Raw genomic sequence first — 24,458 nt, 5'->3', positions numbered from 1 at the left:
ACACAAACACAGGCACAAACACTTGCATATATATGTACACACACACATTCATATACCATACATACGCACCAACAGCAATAAATAACAAATGAGTTTTTTAAAGGACTGAGAGAACTACACACATGTGGATGAACACACCAAAGGTATTGTAAGCAGGTGGGAGTGGTGGACCAGCTTGTACACTCATAAAACTGAGGCAGGAAAGCGTGACTCTAAGGCTAATGGCTACACTGTGAGTCTTTCTCAGAGAAACAAAGGGCAGGAGGGTTTGAGATGGCTCAGCGGTTAAGAGCACTGACTGCTCCTCCAGAGGTCCTGGGTTCAATTCCTCGCAACCACATGGTGGCTCACAATCATCTGTAGTGAGATCTGGTGCCCTCTTCTGGTGTGCAGGCATACATGCAGGCAGAACACTGAATACATAAAAATAAATAAACCTTAAAAAAAAAAAAAAGCCAAGGGCTGTATAACTCAGAACTAAGCACTCATCCTGAATCCATAGGCCCTGGGTTATATCACCAAAACCAGAAAGAAGAATAGAGTAAAAGAAGCCAGATAGGGCTAGGAGATGACCTATGCCCTTAATCCCAGCACTCGGAAGACAGAGGCAGATGGATCTCAGTGAGTTGAAGGCCAGCCTAGTCTACAACGTGAGTTCTAGGACAGCCAGAACTGTTACAGAGAGAAACCCTGTCTCAGGAAAAAAAAAAAAAAAAAAAAAAAAGGAGGAGGAGGAAGCAGCAGTAGCAGCAGCCAGACAGTAGATTGATGGCTACCAGGGCCTGGCAGGGGCATGGAGGCCACTGTATGGAGCACAGGTACATTTCTGTGGATGATAAAAGTGCCCGGGGAACGGAGTGTGCACAATATTTGGGTTTACTAAACATCTAGGGAATGTACTTATAGCCTGAAGGGTAAACTTTGTGGTTTTTAAGTCTTCTCAAAGAAGTCATAAACAGCCAGGGGGTAGTGGCACACGCCTTTAACAGGTGGATCTTTGTGAGTTCGAGGCCAGCCTGGTCCAGACTGAGTTCCAGGACAGCCAGGGCTGTTACACAGAGAAACCCTGTCTCGAAAGACTTTAAAAAAAAAAGTCACAGGGCTGGAGAGATGGCTCAGAGGGTAAGAGCACTGACTGACCTTCTAAAGGTCCTGAGTTCAATTCCCAGCAACCACATGGTGGCTCACAAGCATCTATAATGAGATCTGACGCCCTTTTCTGGCATGTAGGCAGAACAACTGTATACATAATAAATAAATAAATCTAAAAGAAAAAAAAGAAACTCTAAAAAAAAAAAGTCAAACAGCAAAATGGATATGGGAAGCCACATGGACATAAGCTGGCCTCCCCATTCCAGAGCTGGCTGTGTGAGCAATGCTCTGAGAGAACCCCTAAAAAAAGCACCCTTGACTCAGAAAGGCACTCCCAAGACTTAGCAAAAACAAACAGCTGCCAGGCATGGTGGCATATGACTGCTATCCCAGCACTCAGGAGGCAGAGGCAGGCAGATCTCTGTGAACTCAAGGCCAGCCTGGTCTACATAGTAAGTTTCAAGAGAGCCTGTCTCAAAAGAGAGACAGACAGACAGACAGACCCACCCACCCAGCTAGCTGGTGTTGCTGGTCCTACACTAACAGATGAAGGAGAGCCAGCTAGGGCCCTAGGAACAGGCCAAGCCCACACCTCCCTTTGTGTTTGGTGTTGTTCCAGGGAATATAGACCACTGTCTTCTACAGCTTTTAACAGCACGGAAAAGCATTCTTCCCAAAAAGTTGGAGACTTCACCAATGTCTAGACTCACAGAGAAGTGGGTACTGAGCCAGCCAGGCACCTGTAACTCAAAAGAACAATAGGCTATCTTAAAGGAGGCCTCAGCAGAGACTTTCAGGACATGACACACCCACATCCCCTAGATAATCCATGTCCCTTCCCTCTACAGCTCATCCCCTCATGCCAGAGGAAGCTTGATCCAGACCCCATAAAGATATCTCAAAAACTGTGTGTGTGTGCATGTGTGCTGTAGGATGGTCTGTATGACTCTGATTGGTCAATAAATAAAAACACTGATTGGCCGTGGCTAGGCAGGAAGTATAGGCGGGACTAACAGAGAGGAGAAAAGAAAGAACAGAAAGGCAGAAGGAGTCACTGCCAGCCGCCACCATGATAAGCAGCATGTGAAGATGCTGGTAAGCCACGAGCCATGTGGCAAGGTATAGATTTATGGAAATGGATTAATTTAAGCTATAAGAACAGTTAGCAAGAAGCCTGCCACGGCCATACAGTTTGTAAGCAATATAAGTCTGTGTTTACTTGGTTGGGTCTGAGTGGCTGTGGGACTGGCGGGTGACAGAGATTTGTCCTGACTGTGGGCCAGGCAGGAAAACTCTAGCTGTGTGTGTGTGTGTGTGTGTGTGTAGAGAAGGAGAACCATTTGTGGGATGGAAGGGTAGAGCAGCGCAGAGGGCAGACAGGGAAGATGACGGGTGTGCAAATACGAACAAAATACAATGGTACATGTGTATTAAAATGTCTAATGATGGGCTAGAGTTGGCTCAGTGGTTAAAGCACTTATTGCTCTTCCAGAGGACCCAGGTTCAATTCCCAGCATCCACATGGTGTCTTACAACTGTCTGTAACTCCAGTCCCAGGGGATATGACTCCCTTTTCTAAGTTCCACAGGCACCAGGCATGCACATGGTACACAGACATGCATATAGGCAAAACACATAAAATAATAAAATAAACCAAAAATAAAAGAAAAATAAATGATACCTACTATTCTATATCCTAACTATAACAAATAAAATGACCTCTTAGAACCTGTGCTTCAGGCTTCCTGACCATGGCGGCATAATTCTTCTGCTCTGCCCTCCTAGCAACAATGGGCTGATACCTCTGAAACTGTGTCCTTGAGCCTCCAGAGACCCTGTCCGAGCAAGAAATAAATGAAAAAAACTCCTATACACACACACATACACACACACACAAAGAAAGAAAGAAAGAAAGAAAGAAACAAACAAACAAACAAACAAACAAACAGCAAGGAAGCCACACTTATCTTTAACATAGTCACCAGCCCCTCACAAGGGTGATCAGTTCCCCAATATTTTTCCACCCAGTGGACAATGGGCTAAGTTCTGAATCTGAGTTCCAAGAAAAACTTTAGCTTATGAGAGATCACCATGTGTACACCACAGCTAATAATCAGACCTTGAAAGCTGAGCACAAGGTGGCGGGAGGCCACAGACTCCTAAGAACTCAACAAGCTAACCCAGAAAATTCCAGCTACTGCTTGAAGGGTTAAGGAAAACAGTGAGAACACTGAAGACTTGGAAAATGGAATTACAGCCTGAGATGTTCACCTCTCTGCACTTCTTACAGCCTTCCATAGAGAAGAACACCCCAACATCTGGACTGGAATCCCCATCATCACTGGCTCATCCCTAGCTACTGTTAGGACATTTAAGCAAAGAAGTAAAAACCTCAAGCAGTGTGACTTGAAGAGGGAGATGAGACCTGATGCTTACAGATGGAATAGGTCAATGTGGGAAACAGTGCTGAATCTGTTATGTGGTGTGCACATGTACATCATGTGAGCACACACGTATCTAAGGATACCAGGCACTGCGTATTAATTATTCTGTCTTTGCAGAGACATCTGAATGTATTCATTTGCTCTAAGCGTAGGGCCAGCAAGACCGTGGGGAGCTGAGGGAGCCCTGAGTGACTATGTAAGGAGCAGATATAGTCCTGAGAGCATGTGTATTACTCAAGGACCAATGCTAAACATACCAACCTCCATCCACCTGCTGTATGCCTGTCCCTACAATTACCCACAGCACTGATGAGTCTGAGGTCAAGAATTCACAGCAGTTTTCTATACAAGACCAAAACCCCTGGAAGAATCCATCATCTGTCACGTAATGGTACACTCCCGGTACAGTGCCACCAAGCCACAGAGAAGGACAAATACAGACACAAAACCACGTGGATGAAGTTCAGCCCCTGCACATGCTAGGTAGGGGTTAGGGGTGTGTGTGTGTATGTGTGTGTGTGTGTGTGTGTGTGTGTGTGCATGTGTGTGTGTATCTGTGAAGGCCAAAAGAGGACAGCGGATCCCCTGGAGCTGGAGCTTCAGGTGGTTGCCAGGGGAACCACACCTGGATCCTCTGCAAAAGCAGTGAGGGTCCTAGCTGGTTTGAGACGGTTCTCACCGGTTCTCACGGGCAGTCTGCGCTAGCTGTGGATCTGTGGCACTGCTGCCTGGGCCGAGTTACAGATGCACATCACCAAACTCCATGTCTATAAAATCCTAGAAAATCAAAACCACAGCACAGAAAACCAGCCAGCAGATGCCTGCCGGTGGGGTGGGGTGGGGCTGGAGGGTGGTGTCTAGGTCAGACGCCATGGCGTCTCTTCACAGCAACTCTCAGAAAAGAAAGGATTGAATTGGAGCTTGCTTCACAGTTTCAGAGACTCAGCCCACTATTGTCATGGCAGGAAGCATGGCAGCACACAGGCAGACATGCTGCTGGAGAAGCTGAGAGTTCTACATCTGGATCTGAGGGCAGCAGGAAGAGAGGTGAGCCACGCACGTCCTCCGACAAGGCCACACCTATCCCTCTCACCTAGCGCCACGCCCCAATGACCAGCATTCAGATACTGAGCCTATGAGGGTGACTCCTATTAAACCAGCACAGGTGGTGAGGAATAAAATGTAACAGGAGGAAACTCCCAAGGGTGACGGCCTGTTCCTCATCTTGACAATGGCCTGGCCTTGCAGGCATGTATGTATATGGGTCAAAGTGAGCAAATACATTAAGTCGGTGCAACTATACAAATTACACACCTCAATAAAGTAATTTAAACAAGTGCCAACTCCACTCCCATTGTTTGTTTACAGAATCCTATGTTCTTGGCAGGAACCTTTGGCTTTGGACTGACATGCTAACCCTAGGTGTGCTCCCAGAATTCAGCCCATTTCAGTAAGTGTAATTATGTCACAGGGACTGACACTGGGTACCTGGGCTGGGAGCAGAACGTTCCAAGCCCTCTGGGTCCCATGACCGAGAACAATGCGGCTTTGCACTAACAGACACCACGTTGGTACGTGGCCCCCAGAAGACAGGCACAGTGGTACACACCTGCAATCCTAGCGGCTGAGAAGCAGAGGCAGGACATCAAAGCCAGACTGGTCTACAAAGCAAATTGCTGGCAAGCCAGGGCTACTTAGGGAGAGCCGTCCCAGGTGGGGGATATTTATATTTATATACCTACAACCATGTGGACAGGCAGGGATGGCCCATGGGCAAAGCAGCAGGCTGGAGTGTATCCCCAGAACAATCTCAAGTATGAGGTCACCCTGTCTCACTCTGAGTGTCAAGGGACACACAGAGAAGTGGCCTGTGGAGAGAGATTGACACCCACAAACAGGTACCTCCATAAGAGGCAAGGAGAAAATGCCAAGAGCAAAGGGGTCCGGCAGCCCGGCCAGCGCTCCGGTGGTGACACGACCCCACCCCCACACCCCACGCCATCACTATCCCCTGGAACCAAAGTGTCTTCGCCTGTAAGAGGTGATGGCAGAGCTGATGGTCCCTGGAGGATGAGACCCCAACACTGTGCCACCCCAACACTTCCTCCCACCTTGGAAGCACCAGCATGAGTTCCAAAGTCACCATCTGCTGAGGACAAGGTTGTGGAGTCAAGGTTCAAAAAAGAAACTGGCCGGACGGTGGTGGCGCACACCTTTAATCCCAGCACTTGGGAGGCAGAGCCAGGTGGATCTCTGTGAGTTCGAGGCCAGCCTGGACTACCAAGTGAGTTCCAGGAAAGGTGCAAAGCTACACAGAGAAACCCTGTCTCAAAGAAAAAAAGAAAAAAGAAAAGAAAAGAAACTGAGTCTGGCTGTGGTGTTTGAAAGAAAATGGCCCCCAAAGGCACACACACACACATGCATACACCCACATTCACACACACCCCAACATTCACACACACAATCTATCACAAAGGCACCAAAAACACTGTAGGAAAAGAACAGCCTTAAGCAGTAATGGAAGAGTATGCAAAGAACAAAGCTGTCCCTTACCTACAGAGCATAGGAAAAGTCATTCAGAACAGACCTCAGGCCTAAATGAAGAGCCCTGAGGAGAAAACGTAAGGACATTCCTGACACAGGGTCTGTGCATGAAAAGCAGGCAAATTAGGCTCACAAAATTTAGATATTTTTACACTAATAGTATCAACAGAGTCTAAAGCCAGGGCACAAAAAGGGGAAGCCATCTGTAAATCATGTGCCCACTGAAGAGCTAGTATCTGAAACAGAGAGCAGCTTTTTTTGGTTTTGTGTAGCCCTGGCTGTCCTGGAGCTCACTATGTAGACCAGGCTGGTCTTGAACACAGATCCACCTGCCTCTGCCTCCCTTGTGCGGGATTAATAGCTAGAATACACAATCTTTTCAACTGGCAAATATCTGGCCATGATGGAGTACACCAGCGATCCCAGTGCTTGGAACATAGAGGCAGGAGTATATGGAGTCCAAGATCTTCCTCGGCTGCATAGTGAGTTCAAGGCCAACATGGCCACATCTAAAAAAAAAAAATGCAAAACCAAGTAGACTCCTCCAAAGGGACACACGGGTGACCAACAAGCACACTAGCAAGGGCTGAGTGTGCAGCACAGCCGTACAAAGTGCACCTGGTGCGCACAAGGCCCCTGGTGCTACGACTGCTGAATAAGGTGTCACTTTTTTAATACAATAAAACACACACTAATGGAAAGACAAATCAACAGTACAAGAGCCCAGCACGATGGTGCACACCTGTAATCCCAGCTCTCTGGAGGCTGAGGCAGGAGAAAAAAGAATTCCAAGCTACATAATAAATGGGAGGCCAGCTAGATTAAAAAAAAAAAGAAAGGAAAGGAGGGAGGGAGGAAGGGAGGGAGGGAGGAGGGAAAAGGGAGGAAAAAAAATAATATATTATATATATATAGAGAGAGAGGTGGGAGGGAGAGAGAGAAACATGACAGAACATTGCACAACCCCATTTGGACGTGAAATAAGCCATGCCGCAATCAAAAGTGACTGCGGGCTGCCCGGGCCCGTCACTCATGCTGCAGGAAGAGGACGCCAAAAGCCTTTCCCCAGGTTTGGAAGGTCCAGCCTGCACTGGTGCTTTAGTCTAACACATCTTCCTCCTCATGGCTGCTGACAGCAGGCTCCCTGAGTGCCCTCCACCAGCACTGGGCAGTGTCCTCAAAGGTTTATGGAAGGGAGGCAGAAACAAAGCTCTGCCTTGAGGGGTTTATTCTGGCCTAGTTTTTCAAGCATCCTATGAGCCTCCGTCATGTCTTGTCGAATATCCTTTCCTACCTTCTGTGGCTGCTGGAGAAGAGAGAACCCAGAAGCCTATGGGGTGATAGGCTACCTGACCCCTCTTCCTTGCGTCCCAGGTGTTTGTGGACACTGGAGGGCCAGAGAGTGAACAGCAAGATCACTATACCAAGTGAAACTGAAGACACTGTCCACTCAGAACATCACTCAACAGCTTTTTCTGCTCTGCTTAGTAATTGGCTCAAGCATGGGAGACTCCAGCACATGAAGTCTTGACACCACACCACAGAAGGCCATCATGCCCTGTCCATCCACTACTGCCTGGAATGACAAGGAATTTTTTGTTAACTTTGCTGCCTCCCCCAAACTGTGCAATAAACCTTACAGATAAAAAAATAAAATTAAAATTAAAATAAATAAACAAATAAGTAAGCAAGTCAGGCATGGGACACTTTTAAAGCCAATATTCACAAAGCAGAGGAGGCCTGTGCAATGCATGGTCTGAAGACACAATGAGATGCTGCCTCAAGAGGAAAGGAAGAAACAGGAGCTAGAGGACCAGCTCGGTGACACAGCATGACTAAAGTTTGCCCCCCTAAAAACAAGAGAAAATAACGAGTCTGCTGGTGTGGGGGCTGGGGTTTATGCACTGCTCAGAGGCTTGATAAATAAATGGTATGCTCCTTAAAATAGAAATGAACTGATGACCTTATTATCCTGTGAACAGTCACACAAGACATGCCAGCATTATGTCATAGTTAGCCTATCCCCAGGCAAGTAGACAGGAAGTGTGTCCTAGCCTCCTGAGGAACATTACCCTGCCTTTACAAGAGGAAGAAAGAAGTTGGGTAGTGGTGACGCACACCTTTAATCCCGGTACTCGGGAGACAAAGCCAGGTGGATCTCTGTGAGTTCGAGGCCAGCCTGGTCTACAGAGCGAGATACAGGACAGGCTCCAAAGCTACACAGAGAAACCCTGTCTTGAAAGAGGAAGAAAGAGGCTGAGGACACAGTGCCATTGGCAGAGTGCTGGCCTGCTGGAACACAGTCCAGGAATGAAGGAATGAGGCCCTGACTGATAGACACACTATCACGAGACACTGTACAACCCGCCTGAGGCAACAGAGCAGTCAGATTCAGAGTCCAGCCTTCTACCATAGAAGAGTCTGCCAGAGACTGGTGAAGGCAGATGAGGACAGTCTGATAGGCCAGACTAGCTTTTCGTCTGGAGACAACGTGGTATGGATGTCACTAACAGCACTGAACACACACTCCGAAACAGTTAAGTTCACAAATGTGATGTTACCTATACTTTAACACATTTTGGGAGCTGGAAAAAATGTCTAAGAAGGGAAAAAAATTGTATCTAGAATGTATAAAGAACTTTTATGACTCAACTAATGAAAAACAAGCCTACCAGAAAGCAGGCTAAGATCAAGTGTGGTGGTGCACACCTACAACCCCAGCACTCAGGAGGTCAAGGCCAGCTTCCACAACATAGTGAGTTTGAGGCTAGACTGTGATATTAGACTCTATCTCAAGAAAGTCAAAAGAGCCAGGCAGTGGTGACACACGCCTTTCTTTAGTCCCAACACAGGGACTCTCTGTGATTTCAAGGCCAGTCTGGTCTACACAGCCAACTAATTCCAGGACAACCCAGGCTATATAGTGAGATCTCTCAAAGGGTGGGAGGAGTCAGGGGAAGTATGATAAAGAGCTGGCTCATTGGTTAAAAATGCTTGCTGCTCTTCCAGAGGACCTAAGTTCAGTTCCCAGCAACCCCATGGCAGTCACAACCTCCTATAACACCAGCTCCAAGAGACCCAACAGCTCTTCTGGCTTCTGTGGGCACCTATACACATGACTCCCCACACATATATACATAAATATACATACATATAATAAATCTTGAAAAAGAAAAGAAGCCAAGTGTGGCGGCACACACTTTTAATCCCAGCACTCGGGAGGCAGAGACAGCCAGAGTCTGGAAGTTCAAGGCCAGCCTGGTCTACAGAGCTAGCTCCAGGACTGCCAGGCTATACAAAGAAACCCTGTCATGAAAAACAAAAAGTCAAAGAAATAAACAAACAAACAAAAATGCAAGTTTCAGGCCAGGACTGTCACACAGAGAAACCCTGTCTCAGAAAAAGAAAGAAGGGAAGTCTGAGTCCTCGAGGGAGTGCCAATCACACCTGCAGTGGACAATACTTCACACCCACGAACAAGCAAGTGCTGGGAGGCGTTAATACAGCAGGGTCCTGTGGAAGCCACCCTGCATGCCTCCAAGGTTGACTGGGAGTTACCAGGGGATTCAAAGTCTGCTCCCAAATGAACTGTTTCCGAGCACACCACCTCTGTGGACAAACATCAGGTGATGTTTCCACTTCTTCAGCTCAGGTCCTATAACTCAGTGCGGGTCTGCCACCAACCCCAAAGGCCAAAAGGGCTTGGTCAGTCCCCAAAGACCACCCGCTTCAGGCACCAGATACCAGTCCCATTCGTCACAGTCATCCAAATCAGTGTTCTCACAAGCCCCTCCTCCAATCTACTAACTGGGGTGGGAGGTGGGGGAGATAAGTCGGCCGACTTACTACAGGGCTCATTACCAAGGCCAGGACCCCAGGCACTGGGCACTCTGCTGGGATCCTGGTGCTTTGGAGACAGCCTGGAGTACACAGTAAGGCTCTATCTCAAAAAAAAAAAAAAAAAAAAAAAAAAAAAAAAAAAAGGTTTCTTTTTTTTAAATGAAGGACACAACCAAGATCAGCCAAATTGATGTAGTGGTTGCCAATGAGAAGCTCAAAAATAAATGCTAACCTCAGCATCAAGAGCTTTTAAGGGGATTTCATGACTGATCAAGTCATTGGTCACGGGTGATTAACTCAAGCCAAGAACCTCTCCCACCCCCAGAGTAGCATATAATGCCAAAAGTTCAGGCAGTCTTTCAAGAGGCCAGCCCCCGTCACCTCATTAGCATAGGCAGTCTTTCAAGAGGCCAGCCCCCGGTCACCTCATTAGCATACAAAGACATTCCTGTCACCACCAATTCCAACAAACACCCTTTATCGAAGTTGTTGTGGTCGCCGCTTGCAAAACTGAGGCAATTTAGCCGGGTGGCAGCACTCAGGAGGCAGAGCCAGTGGATCTCTGTGAGTTTGAGACCAGCCTGGTCTACAGAGTGAGATCCAGGACAGACACCAAAACTCGGGGGGGGGCTCTGAGGCAAATCATGGTGACACAGCTCAGGGAAGGTGCTAACGCCACCAGGTTGTGAACTTGAATAGATAAAATGTATGCATGTGACTCACACCCCAACAAAGTTTCTGCAAAGCTCAGGGGAAATAAAAAACCATTCATTCAGAACCAGACAGAAGCTGCAGCGTCTCTCAGCCACCTGGAAGAGCAGCTTGGGAGAATGCCTGGGCCAGCAAGCTGCTAGTTCATAGGAAGTGGTGATCTCCAACCACACCCAAAGGAATTTATGACTAGAAAGGGCTCAGCTTCCTACAGCCTGGAGATGCCAAGCCTGGAGCCCTGGAGCCTCCATGGTCCCCAAAAGAACAGCATGGCAAACCTCAATTGAAACTACCTATTGACAAGAGGCAGCTCACCAAGCCCCATGCTTTACAGCACATCCTCTGTTTCCCAGCCTGAGGCCCTGGGGCAAAGTCCCAGGGAACAGAATATCGCCAGTCATCCTACCTTCCCGTGGTGATGACGCAATGTCCAGACGTTTCGTGATCTGCTCTGGTTCTGAGAGCCCTCATGGAAGCCCACATCTTCTTCCCCTGAGCCCCAAACACCCCTGGCCTGTCACCGGGCTCCAGGAGGCTACTTGCCTCCCCACCTCCCAGAGGCGCAGAGTGCTAGCAAGCAGCTTCATCCTGGGAGTGGGACGACCCCTTTATCCTCCCTCTCGGCAAGAGGCTCAGCTGCTGTGCTCACCGGCCAGGACCCAGCTTAGCAAAGGGGCCTCCTCAAGGGGACCCAGGGGACCCAGCTAGCTCCTCTTCCCACCACCAGTGAGTAGGCAAATGACTGATGAGCAAGCAGGCAAGCTGGTGGCTCTGTTCCTGAAGTCCAGTGATGCAAGCCGCTCAGGAGGACGCGTGAAGTCACTCAGCCTTGCCTTCCTTCTGAGGGAGGAGAGGGGAGGAGAGAGAAAGGCACCGCCTATCTGCAGGGTGACAGAGCTCCCTCCAGGACCCCCATCTAAAAGAACTTGAAGCCAAGCTTCACCCTGCATGGTTTAGGCCACGCTGAGGCACAGGTCCCTGTTGCGGCACCTGGGCCAAAAGATCCCCGGCCAGGCTGGGCTGCCAAGTAGGACAGAGATCCTGGCTCAGCACGAAGGCAACGGAAGTCCTTCCGGAGAACAAGAAAGTGCTTGCAGGACCACAGAGGCAACCACGGGGCTGGACTCCGCCCTCACACTCTGAAGCGGGGAGGCTCCAGAGCGGGTGTTCTCTACTCTATTGTGGAAAAAACCAAAGGTCCAGATTAGTCAACTGTCCCCACCCTCTGGCTCCAAACCAAAAAGTCAATTCACCTGCCTCCTAGCCACCCCTGGTTTTCTCTTTGCTCCAAGCACTCTCCAATGCCAGGTTATCTTGCAGCAAATACCAGACAACATGACTTGGCATCCATAAACATTTCAGCATCCTCTCTAAAACACAGGCTCCTTCTCAAATCCACCACAGGCTAGGTGGCATTTGTCCTCCCATTTGCTAGGGAGCTTAGGAAGCAGAGAAGGTGCTCTTTGAGCACAGAATTTCAGGATAGCCTGGGCAACACAGTGAAGTCTCACACATGGTTTGGTTTAGTTTTTAAAGATAGGGTCTTACTATGTCACCCTGGCTCACCTGGAACTCACCTGTGAGCCAGGCTCGCCTCACACTCACAGTCCCCAGGCTTCCTCCTGCCTCCCGAGTGCTGGGATTACAGCCACGCACTACTAGGCCTGGCCTCCCATTTTTAAATAAGAAAATACATGAGTAAATAAATAAATACATCTAGAACATATAAAAAAAAACCCTCCACCTCATCAAACATCAAGTGGCTGTTCCCATGCCCTAGATTACATCCCAATGCCTGTGAAATCACATTTGTAAAGTACATTCACAACTGCTAAAATCCCAGATGCTCACTGACTGTAGAGATGAGCCAGCTGGGATGTGCAGGGAAAGTTCAGCACCTACCCAGGTGAGGCTCACAGGCACTATGTTAAGTGTGATGTCCTCCCCAGGCAATCGTAGAACAAACCACCATGAAAGAAAGCCGCTGATCTGCTTCTGGGTGCCAATGGTTAAGGAAGGAAGTAACTGCCCTGTGGTATACCCTAATAAACTTGCCTGAGGATCAGAGGACAGAGTCAGCCACTAGATTAGACACAGAGGTCAGGCAGTGGTGGCACACACCTTTAATCCCAGCACTTGAGATCTCATGCCTTTGCTTGGGGAGCACACACACCTTTAATCCCAGGAAGTGATGTCTGAGCAGAGAAAGGTATATAAGGCATGAGGAAACAGGAATTCATTCTCTTTAGGCTGAGGATGTCGTAGAGGTAAGAACTAGTGGCTGGCTGCTCTGTTTCTCTGATCTTTCAGCTTTCACCCTGATATCTGGCTCTGGGTTTTTATTAAAAGACCATCTAAGATTCAAACAACAGCCCCTCCCTATCAGATGTGATGAGGACATTCTGTGTCATAGTCAGATGGTCATACACAGGCACCCACACACCTGTCAAAACACAATGAAATGTGCACACCTGTAATCTCAGGACTTGGGAGATAGAAGCAGGAGGATCAGGAGTTCAAAGCTATCCTCCACACACGGCAAATGTAAAACTAGCCTGGGCTACATGAGCCTCTGCCTCAAAACAAAACAAACTTTAATGAAATGTACATAACGCAGATGCATTTTGTTCAGAATGGTTTTATGGAGTGTGTGCCTTTTTAATTGTATCTATATGCCAACAAGGTTTTTACAAAAGCAAAGTTCAAGCTAGAACTGAAGCTTGTGGGAAAGCACTCAGCTGCCATGTACAGGCCCTGAGCTTGAGTCCCTGCAGAAAGACCTAACTATTTTATAAATATTTAAAATCAATAGTTTTAACAGCAAAGGACAATAAAATGACAGCTGAGAAGGCTGGAGAGGTGGCTCAGTGGTTAAGAGCACTGGCTCTTGCAGAGGACCTGGGTTCAGTTACTAGAACCTACATGGCACATGACAAACATCTGTAACTCCTGTCCCAGGGGATCTGACGCCCTCTTCTGACCTCCACAGGCACCGCATGCACATGGTACACAAGCATACGTGCAGGCAAAAACACCTAATACACATTAAATAAAAAACAAGCCGGGGGCTGGAGAGATGGCTCAGAGGTTAAGAGCACTGACTGCTCTTCCAGAGGTCCTGAGTTCAATTCCCAGCAACCACATGGTGGCTCACAACCATCTGTAATGAGATCTGGTGCCCTCTTCTGGCCTGCAGTCATACATGCCGTATAAATAATAAATAAATAAATCTAAAAAAAAAAAAAAAAAAAAACAAGCCGGGCTGGTGGTGGATGACACCTTTAATCCCAGCACTAGGAGGCAGAGGCAGGCGGATCTTTGTGAGTTTGAGGCCAGCCTGGTCTACAGCGCGAGATCCAGGACAGATACCAAAAACTATACAGCGAAACCCTGCCTCGAAAAAACAAAAACAAGCAAACAAAAAAGACAGAGTTGAGAAAAACCAAAAAAACAAAAAAAAAAAGAAAAACCTAAAAGAACAAATTGGTGTGTGTGAAAATACGTAAATAAATGACAACCAGCAAGCTGTGATTCAGTGGCAGTGTTTACCTGCATACATAAGGCCCTATGTAGTGGGCAGCCATTCCAGCTTTGATCTGGAAGTTCCAACCCCCATTGAGGCTTCGGCAACTGTCACGCCTACAAGGCGGGGCCAAGGGAGGCACCTGGAGACTTGAGATCTGGATGGGCCAGCGCTCTCTCTGTTCCTGGACCCTGGACAGTGGAGGTTGACCGAGCAGAGCTCCAGAGAACACTGCTGGACTGCGACACACCTTCCCCAGACCCCTTCATTTGTAAGTTACCCACTAAATAAATCTTGGGTTTTTTTTTTTTTTTTTTTTTTTTTTGATTTTTCGAGACAGGGTTTCTCTGTGTAGTTTTGCGCCTTTCCTGGGACTCACTTGGTAGCCCAGGCCTCGAACTCACAGAGATCAGCCTGCCTCTGCCTCCCAGTGCTGGGATTAAAGGTGTGCGCCGCCGGCCGCCCCGCCCCCCCCCCCCCCCCCCCCCCCCCCCCCCCCCCCCCCCACCACCGCCACCACGGGTGCGTGGCCTTAATAATTTCACCAATAACCCTGGGTTTAATCTCTGGGTGGAGCATGGGGTGGGGGAGCAACTTTTTTCCACCATTCATTTATAGAAAAGAGGTGGGCTCACCACTGCCTGGATGTCACAGGTGAGTGGAAGTAAGAGGGCAATTTACAAGAGCTGGTTCTTTCCTCGGTCCAAGGACCAAACTAAAATCTCTCAGGTTTTGCAGACAAGCACCTTCTTCAACTGAGCCACCTCACTGGTTTCCCCTAGCATTTAAAACATTAATTATACTTTAAAAGGAAAAGGGAGAGAGAGAAGGTCTCATCACACAGTCCAATTGGCCTTCTGCCTCTGCTTGCCACATACTGGAATGACAGGTGTGCATCACCTCACACTAAGATTTTTTCTAGGGTTGGGCGGTGGTGGTGGCCCACGCCCTTAATCCAAGCACTCAGGAGGCAAAGCCAGGCAGATCTCTGTGAGTTTTCTACAGAACAAGATCCAGGACAGGCACCAAAACTACACAGAGAAACCCTGTCTCAAAAAAACAAAAACAAACAAACAAAAAAAAAAAGATTTTTTTTTCTAATTTATTTTAATATTTTTTATGTGTATATGCGGGGGTTGCATGTATGTGAGTGCAGGTATCAGAGGAGGCCAGAGGCACTGGTTTTTCTCAAGGTAGAGAGTTAGAGGCAGTTGTGAGCCGACATGGCTGCTGGGGAATGAACTAGCGTTGGGTAGAAAAGCAGCAAGCATTCTTTTTTGTTTGTTTTTTGTTTTTTTGTTTTTTCAAGACAGGGTTTCTCTGTGTAGTTTTGGTGCCTGTCCTGGATCTCACTCTGTAGACCAGGCTGGCCTCAAACTCAGAGAGATCCGCCTGGCTCTGCCTCCCAAGTGCTGGGATTAAAGGCATGCGCCACCACCGCCCAGCTCAGCAAGCATTCTTAACCACTAAGCTCTCTCTCTAGTCCCAAGAGATTTTCTTTCTTTCTTCTCTCTGGTAGCACCCAGGCAGGGGGATCAGGATCCATCTCTGGTACCTGGGCAGGCTTTTGGCAATCCGGTGCCTGTGATGTGACGCCTTGGTGCAGTAGGAAGGGCTTGGACCCGCCTAGGCTCAGTTTGCCAGGCTCTGCTAACTCCCCATGGGAGACCTTGATTGGGGGATGTGGGATGTGGGTGGCTTGGGAGAGAGGGCTGGGGGGTGGGAGGAGAGAGGATCTGTGGATGGTATGTAGAATGAGTAAAAAATTTCTTAATAATGAAAAATGGAAAAAAAAAAGGATTCTCTCTGGTATAAGAGGGTGTTTGTTTGGTTTTTTGTTTGTTTGGTTTGGGAACAGTCTTCCTATTGTCTAGATGAACCTGGAATTACTATGTACCCCAGCCTGGCCATGAACTCAATCTTCCTGCCTCATCTTCAATTGAGGGAATGACTATGTCTATGGGATTAAAGATTTCAAGGAACTATCCCTAAATACTTAAAATCTGTATTCTGTGGAATCTCTACTGAAATGTTATTTTCAGGTATTGCCATCTGCAATGGTGAACAGCCTCCCCAGCGATTTGCAAACAGTTAGCTGGTGAGGAGGACCACATAATAACTCCCTTCCCAGGAAGCCTCCAAGAGTGAAAAAGAACGCCAGGATGGGAGGTCAAGAGCCTGTGTCGTCAGCCCTGACAAGAACCCACTTGAACAGGGCCAACTCTTCACTTGGGCACATGGGTCCTCTTCAGAAGAAGGCACCTGGGCTGGAGAGATGGCTCACTGGTTAAGAACACTGGCTGCTCTTCCAGAAGACCTGAATTTGGATCCCAGAACCACATGGAAATTCACAACTGTCTATAACTCCAGTCCCAGGGGATCTGATGACCTCTTCTGGCACTAGGCACACACAGCATAAAGACATATGCAGGCAAACGTCCATACTCAGAACAGTAAGTAAATAAAATTTAAATAAATAAGAGAAGGCATCTTCTGACACCAGGGTGCCGGCCAGAGTGACAGCAGGCCACCTTGAACACTAACAGGACAACGGTAGACTTAGGCCTCCTCCACCATAGGCCACTGAGCTGCAGAGAGGCCTCTTCATCAGGGTACACACATCTTCCCAGAACAGAGCCAGCACTGTGTTTTATGGAATGTGCCAGAACAGATTCTGTTTTCATCAATTCCACCTTCAAGCCAAAGGCCAAGGTGCAAGGGGAGAAAATTCCCATCCACTGAACTGATATTGGCTGGAGTCTTGCAGGTGTTCACTGTCCTCATGGTACCAAGCATCCCAGCTCCCAGGAAAATGCTTGGCAGATCAGTATCTGAGAGCAGGACAAGCGAAGCAAGACAGACCTGCAGACGTCACATTCTTAACCCCAAACGGATTCCAAAGCCACGCTATCCCAGCACTCATGAGGCTGGGGCAGAATGCCAAGGACAAGCCTAGCATGGGCTACAAAGTAAAACTCTGCCTCAAAAAAGGAAAGAAAGAAAGAAATGAAATAAGGGCGCCAGGCAGTGGTGGCACACGTCTTTAATCCCAGCAAAGACAGGTGAGGTCATCCTGGTCTACAGAGTGAGTTCCAGGAGGAAGGCTACACAGAGAAACCCTGTCTTGAAAAAACAAAAACAACAAAAAACAAAACAAAACCAAAGACCACTAAAAGATAGATGTCATAAATACAAAAATGTAAGAAATAAATAGGAATGGAGAGTAATTCAGAAAGACACCCAATATGGATGTCTTTGCTTCCACATACATAAGGATGTGTACCCACATGAACATATGCAGAACGTTCCAAGCTTATGGGCCTGCTAGGCCATCTTGCACCAAAACCCCCTCCACCAGTACACTGCTTGAAAGCTGACTATCTATTTGCAGCAGATCAAAGGACAGGGGATGACAGTGACCCGCTGTGGCCTGAGTGAGCACTCAAAGAGCTGGTTCTCAAAGGGTTCCCTTTGTAAGATCATGTTTATACTATCAGGAAATGGGACAAAGGTATCAGTCCTCACAGTGACCTGAAGATAGGCATTGTACTATCTCCAATTTACAGATAAGAAAGCCAAGGTGCTGTGAGATGAGGGAAATGATGTAAACCTCACAAGCAACCTGCAAGAGCCAGACATGGGAGTGGAGCCCGGGCTGGCAGCCTCCCGAGCTGGTGTCTTGATTTCCACATCAAGAACGCACACTGACTGAGGTGTTGGCCGTCCTACCAGGTCTGGCTACACTTTTCCTTTCTTCTCTTTCTCTCTTTCTTTATTTGATTTTCTGAGACAAGGTTTCTCTGTGTAGCCCTGGCTGCACTGGAACTCTGTAGACCAAGCTGGCCTTGAACTCAGGATCTTTCTGCCTGTCTCTACTTCCAAATGATGGGATTAAAGGTGTGCAGCACCAAGCCCCGTTTGACTCTTAGTCAATACTCAGACCCATAAGAGAACAGGGACACAGGAAAGTTAGGCAGTGGCTTCCAGGTCACTCAAGTTACCAAGGGCAGAGGCCACATCCATCCCAGACCTATAGTCACACCCCACACTTACTTTCATCTTTTCAGAGTGTGTGTGTACAGGTGTACTCATGCCAATAGCATGGGTATGGAGGTCAGAGAATCACCTCAGGCATCAGTCCTCAAACATCACCTGGACTGAGACAGGGTTTCACAGCAGTATTAGGGTCACTACAATATCGACTGGGTTAGCTGGCACCTGAGCTTCTGGGAATTTTCTTGTCTCCCCTTCCCATCTTGCTGTAGGAGCACTGGAGTTACAGGCACACACTATCTTGTCTGGTTTCACATGGGTTCTGAACTCAGCTCCCATCTCCCCAGCCTGTCTTTAAAGCTTCTTTCCTTCGGAACTGAAAGCAGATGGTCGCTCTCCTAGTCTAGGATGATGGGTACCCATCTACGCAACACTGTGTCTCTCCTAAGATAAGGACAAAACTTTCCATTGCTCAGTGTCCTTCCCAGTGCCTGCTCCTTGGAGGTGTCTGGTGAAGTCTTGTTAAATTCATGGCTTGGATGTGCCAGGCCAGAAGTCTCCTCTTTCAATGTGTTAGCTCACATGTCCTTAAAGGGCTCTCCAGTCTGCTAGGTCCACTCTCCAAACCCAAATGACCACAGTCCACTTCACAGCCCCACCTCCCCTGGCAGGCACATCTCAGCCAGGCTTCCTGGCCACAAACCCCTTTTGTCACTTAGGAAAAATACGCAATTGTGACTCTAACAGCTAGAGATGGCCCTGTGGGGTACAATCAGAAGAAAAGCCACACACAAGACATTTGTAAACATATGAATGTATGTACCCAAGCTACATAAAAATCCATTAGCTGTTAGAAGCTAGTGGAAAAAAGGCCTAGTCACCAACCATGCTGCTGATGTTAAGTAAGAGCCATGCTGGTTTAAGCAGACCTGAGGAAGAGCTGCCTCTGAAACTCCTGGGGCTGGGCTGCTTTACTGAGTTGCTCAGTTCCCTCCTCCACACGGCAGGATGAAGGATACTACCATCCAGCCTTCCAGGAAAGGTAAGAGGGGACAGGAACAGGTTCTTTCCTGTTCCAGGAGGTCCAAGAGCCCCAACAGCCAGCATGTCTCAAAGACCCCTATGATCTCCAAATATCAGTAACATGCACTCTTGGTCCCCAGAGAGTTCAAGTGCAAGGCCGGGTGCAGCAGCCACACAGCAGCCACACAGCCAATGAGGAAGCAAGAGAAGCAGGGCTCCCCTAAACATACGCTCTCTAGGAGGTCAAAACGGACCTTGAGATCAGGAAATGGGCTCTGTCAGGCCAGAACTTGAGGTTGAGAGCAAAGAGCTCCAGTAATCCAGCAGCAGCATCCACAAGAAAGGAGCCTGCCTCTGTTGAGTATGGCTTGGACACAAGGTCAGTGTGATACCCAACGTCCAAACTCTCACTCTTGGCAGCCTGTCAGACAGAGCAGATGCCCAGCGGGCACAGCGCCCCCCATTCCGCCCCTTCTTACTGAGCTGGTGTATAAATATCAGCTTGCCTATGCTTCCACTTCTGTGAACGAAACCGCAGGGTAACCTTGAGGCTGCCCTCTCTGCCTTCTCGGGAAATGAGCTTGCTCATCAGCTCCAGCTTCCTCTGGGGACCCACATCTAAGTAGCACCCCCAGTGGAGCAAGACTGGGGAGGGTGCGTAGATTAGAATAATCCTTTGCCCCTATTGTGTGAGCAGGCCCACTCACTCTCTTTCCTGGACAATAAAGCGTTTAAAGGATGAGTTCTTCCTTCCAACACCTGCTCTCCTCACAGCTGAGGCGGGGCTCTGAAGGAACAGAGGGTCTGGGCCTGCTCTCACCGAGGCACCCACCCATCTATGCTCCCACTGCTCTGGGCATCTTCGCCACCACCCTCTGGAGCCCGAGTTATCGTTTCCGAACCCCGCCGGAGGCTGGGCTCAGACTATAAGGCGCCGAGCCCGGGGTGGGGCGAGCCCTGTAGGACACACAAGAGGACGGCGGACAGACCCTTTGCCAGTCTAACGTCCACTGTCCCTGCCCGGCTTCCTAAACCGAGCCTCCTCAGGATTGCGGCCGCCGCCCTTGGGATGCAGCCAGAGGCCGGTGGGAGGAGCCGGCGAGGCGGCCGGATTCTGCAGCATGGCGGGGAGCATCACTGAAGAGGGTACGCGGGTGTCCAGGGAAAGGGATCCAGGGCGGGGTCCCGGGAGAGAGTTCTGGGCCTTGGTCCAGAGACGGGGCGGGTTCCAGGGCCGGAGTCCCGGGAGCGTGGAGCCGGGTAGGGCCGCCCAGGATGAGGGCGGCATCCGGCGAGCCTCAGCCGGCTCCGGTGCGAGCGAGCAGGGAAGGGTCTGCTCGGGATGCCTCCATCTTACCGGCAGATCTGAATGGCGGACGGTGCGTCCGTGGCGGGGCCTGACATCTTTTCTGCGACGGTGGACGGCAGCGGGAGCTGAGAACAGGTGTCTAGCAGGCCGGGCGCCGAATGAATGAGCCTGGGAGGCGCCATAGAGGGGGAGGAAGGGGGCGGGACCATGGCACCGGAGAGGCGGGGCCTGCGCGGAGGCGGCGAATCACACAGGGCCGCCCCCCGGAGGCCCCGCCCATGCTTAGGCCCCTCCCCCCTCCCCTGCCCAGAGGCCTCCAGGGCCGTAGGCGCCGGCGGGGGCGGCGAGCTCGGTCGGCCGCGGGGGCGGCTGTGGGGCTCCACTTCCAGAAGGTTCGATGGCGGTTGGGTGGCGCGCGGGCGCGCACGCGCGCGCGCCGCTCACACCGCACGCGCCGGCGCGGAGCAGGCCGGCGGCCCGCGGCCGAGACCACGCAGGACGGAGGCCGAGCAGCGGAGCGTCCCCGGAGCGCGTGCGTGGCCTCGGCGGCGGCCGGGTGTCTACGGGGCGTTCCTGTGCGCCCGCGCGGCGATTCGCTGCCCGCCCGGGCCGGCCACCCGATGAGGTCACCGGGGGAGGCCCGACCCGGACGGGAACGGTGCCCGCGAGCCGCGCGCCGACCCCGGCGCCCGGCCTAGGCCTCCGGATAGGCGTTAGCTCGGTTGCCGACCCGGAACCCATGGGACCCTGATGACTGATATCAGGCGGGCTCGGCGCCTGATAGACGCCGAGGACCATCGACCCCCGGCCCCTGCCGACCCCTGCCGGCCGCAGACCCGCCCCGCCCCGGGAACCCCAAGCGCAAGCGTGGGTGCACCTGCCGCCCCAAAGCTGCCTACGATGCCTGGAAATCGAGTCCACCCAAGTTGCAGGCCACAGAAGCCACCCAAGAAGGGAAGTTGGGACACTCCTACATACTGTCGTTGCAGAGAGCTGCTGCCGCCCGTGCGGTTTTCTCGAAATTAACACCGACCCGTTAACGGAACTTCGACCCATTTACACTAAAGCCCTGGCCCTGAGAGGGCCGTCATCCCTGCATTAGCAGGTGCCAGCAGGAGACGGAGCTTAGTGATACGGGCCTTGCCTGGCAGCCATGTTCACACACCCCAGCCTTCCCTGGGATTTCACAATTCAAAAAATTCAGCTTTTAGGGCTGGAGGTAAAGGGTTAGTGTGGAGGCTTCCACCCTGTGTTCTCCTCCCAGCATTCCAGTATGAATTGAGCAAGCTCTCCAGGGTTTGTGTACTTTTAAAATATCACCACTTCCCCTTACAGGGAGCAGATCTGAGAGGAAGCTGTAGCTAGACATGGGACTTTCCTTATTTACTAACTGGGTCTGACAACACCCTCCCCAAAACCTCTGTGAACGTTAAGTGGCCTCATGAATATACAGGGTCTGGCTGGATAATACAGTGAGTGGGGTTTTCTGGGCTAGTCCTTCTTGTAAAGGACCTAGATTCAGTTCCCAGTGCCCAAATAATGGTTCGTCTGCAACGCTAGATCCAGGGGACCCAATGTCTCTTTTGAGCTTTTCCAGCTCATGCACATAAATACGCTAACATACACAAAAATCGTATAAAATGTAAATACATTAGGGTTTTGTTATGTGCAAATTGAGGTATTTTACTGTATTATACAGTACAAAATAGCTTAGTGCCATTTATATAAGGTTCTAAAAGTTGTAAGCTATGGTGGAAACAGAACTAGGCTTGCCAGAGGCGGGGGTAGGTGGTGGGACACGGGACTGGAAAGAGGTATGAGGGCAGTCCCTGGAGTGATGATAACAGTCCATGACTTTCTAGGGTATATTAGTCAGGGTTCTCTAGAGTAACAGAACTTAGAGAATGAAGCCCTCTCTGTATATAGAAAGGGGATTTACTAGAATGATTTACAGGCTGTAGTCCTACTAATCCAACAATGGCTGCCCATGAACCTAAAGTCCAAGAATTCAGTAGTTATTCACTCTATGAGGTTGGAATGTCTCAACTGACCTTCAGTATATACCCGAATCCCAAAGAAGTAGGCTCTAATGCCAGTGAAGGAATGGACTTGATAGTGAGGCAAGAGCAAGCAGACAAAGCAAAAGCTTCCTCCTTCAGTGTCCATATTTATAAGCTACCAGCAGAAGGCATGGTCTGGATCAGAGGTAGGTCTTCCCATCTCAAAAGATCTGAATTGAAGGCATGTCTTCCTACCTCAAAGATCCAGATTAGAAGTGGATCTTCCCTAGCCGGGCAGTGGTGGCACATGCCTTTAATCCCAGCACTCGCCAAGTGAGTCCCAGGAAAGGCGCAAAGCTACACAGAGAAACCCTGTCTCGAAAAAACCAAAAAAAAAAAAAAGAAGAAGTGGATCTTCCCACTGCAAATGAGGCAAAATTCCTTACAGGTGTGCCTTCCATATTTGAGTTTTAGTTAATTCCAGATGTAGTTGACAACCAGTAGTAACCATCACATAGGGTTTTAAGTTTTTCAAAGCTCATGGAATATAGATCCAAGGAATATACACACACACACACAACACACACACACACACACACACACACACATATATATATATATATATAATTAGAACTGTCTATAAACTTTTCAAAAAATTGTCACATTGCCGGCACACAAAAGTATTGTGAGCAGATATGGATTCTAGCACAGCCAAGCTCTGGAATACTGTTCTTGCAGCTTAAACCCACTTTGAATGCACCAAAGAAATAAGAAAGGATGCCAGGGTGGGTATGGAGATAGCATGCTGGTTAAACTTTGTCAACTTGGCATAAACTAGCGTCACCTGGGAAGAGGGATGCTCAGTTGAGGAACGGTCTCCATCACTGTGGTCTGTGGACGTGTCTGTGGGGCGAGGACAGCTGTAGGGATCCATCTTTGGGCTAAAACGCCCTCCGTTGCTGCTCCAGTGCTGATGGGTGTGCTCTGGTCTTTGCGGCCTCACTTTCCTCTTGAGATGGTTTTCCATTTTCTTCTCAAACTCCTGGACCCGTCCTATCCCTCGGTGCCAGCAGAACTTCTCAGAAATGCTGCTTGTAAACTCGGTCCTGCCCTCCTCTCCTCCCAGTCTCCACTGGGATCACTCATAGATTTTCTCTTCACCAAAACACTTCCTCAATTCCTTCCCATTCGATAAGCCCTGAAATTCCTTGTGAAAAGCCACCTTCCTGACTCAGCAGAGCCAAGCCCTGATCTCTTTGCTCTGGGAGTGCTTCTGTCTCTTCCAGGCTCTCCCTCAAACCCCACACCTGTATTCATCCCCCCCCCATGGCCAAATTCCTCCTTCTGCTCTGCTATCTTCTGCTCCCTCTCCACCCTTCCGCCCCAAAACAGCCTTCTGCTTCCTCCCTGTCTCACGATTTAACTCTCCTCTACATGGCACATACCTCCAGCCAGCCTAGCCTGTCCCCACCAAATTCCAGATCCATATGACTATATCGGGAAAGGTGTTTCATTCCATTTTTGTTGTGGGATATTTGTACACTGTGTGAAGATGTATTGCTGTGATTGGTACAATTTTATAACAATAAAAAGCTCAATGGCCAATAGCTAGGAGGAGAGTATAGGTGGGAATTCTGGGCAGAGAGAACTCTGGGAAGAAGAAAGGAGGAGTCCCAGCCAGACTCTGAGGAAGCAGAATGGCAGTACAGAGATGAGGTAACGTGCCTTGTGGAAGAATGTAGACTAAAAAAAAATATGGATTAATTTAAGTTATAAGAACTAGTTAGGAACCAGCCTAAGCTAAGGTCGAGCTTTTATAATTAATAATAAGTCTACATGTCATTATTTGTGGGCTGTCGGTGCCAAGAAAAAAGATACTACTATACATTTTTATGTTTTTTGTTTTGTTTGTTTTTTGAGACAGGGTTTCTCTGTGTAGTTTTGGAGCCTGTCCTAGAACTCACTCTGTAGCCCAGGCT

The 24,458-nt window shown here is 49.2% G+C and overlaps 1 protein-coding gene across 3 annotated transcripts in view; it reads right to left on the bottom strand.

The window, feature by feature from the left end:
- Acot7 (acyl-CoA thioesterase 7) overlaps window positions 1–21,689 on the bottom strand; it is a 95,905-nt gene extending 74,216 nt beyond the window's left edge. Inside the window, exon 1 of one of the 3 annotated variants that reach the window (XR_005090968.1) lies at window positions 20,528–20,784. Coding sequence is in view for 1 of the 3 variants with exons in the window: in XM_028883087.2 (XP_028738920.1) it covers window positions 20,528–20,688 (161 nt within the window). In the remaining 2 variants the exon portion in view is untranslated. Of the gene's footprint in view, window positions 1–20,527; window positions 20,785–21,457 lie in introns of those variants that run through there. The other 2 variants (XM_037203233.1, XM_028883087.2) reach the window with 2 other exon arrangements.
- Window positions 21,690–24,458: the final 2,769 nt, after the last annotated feature.

Source organism: Peromyscus leucopus, chromosome 2, assembly GCF_004664715.2.
Source record: "Peromyscus leucopus breed LL Stock chromosome 2, UCI_PerLeu_2.1, whole genome shotgun sequence".
NCBI lineage: Eukaryota > Metazoa > Chordata > Mammalia > Rodentia > Cricetidae > Peromyscus > Peromyscus leucopus.
The sequence above is the reverse complement of the archived record's forward strand: the minus strand, read 5'-3'. Positions and strand labels throughout refer to the sequence as shown.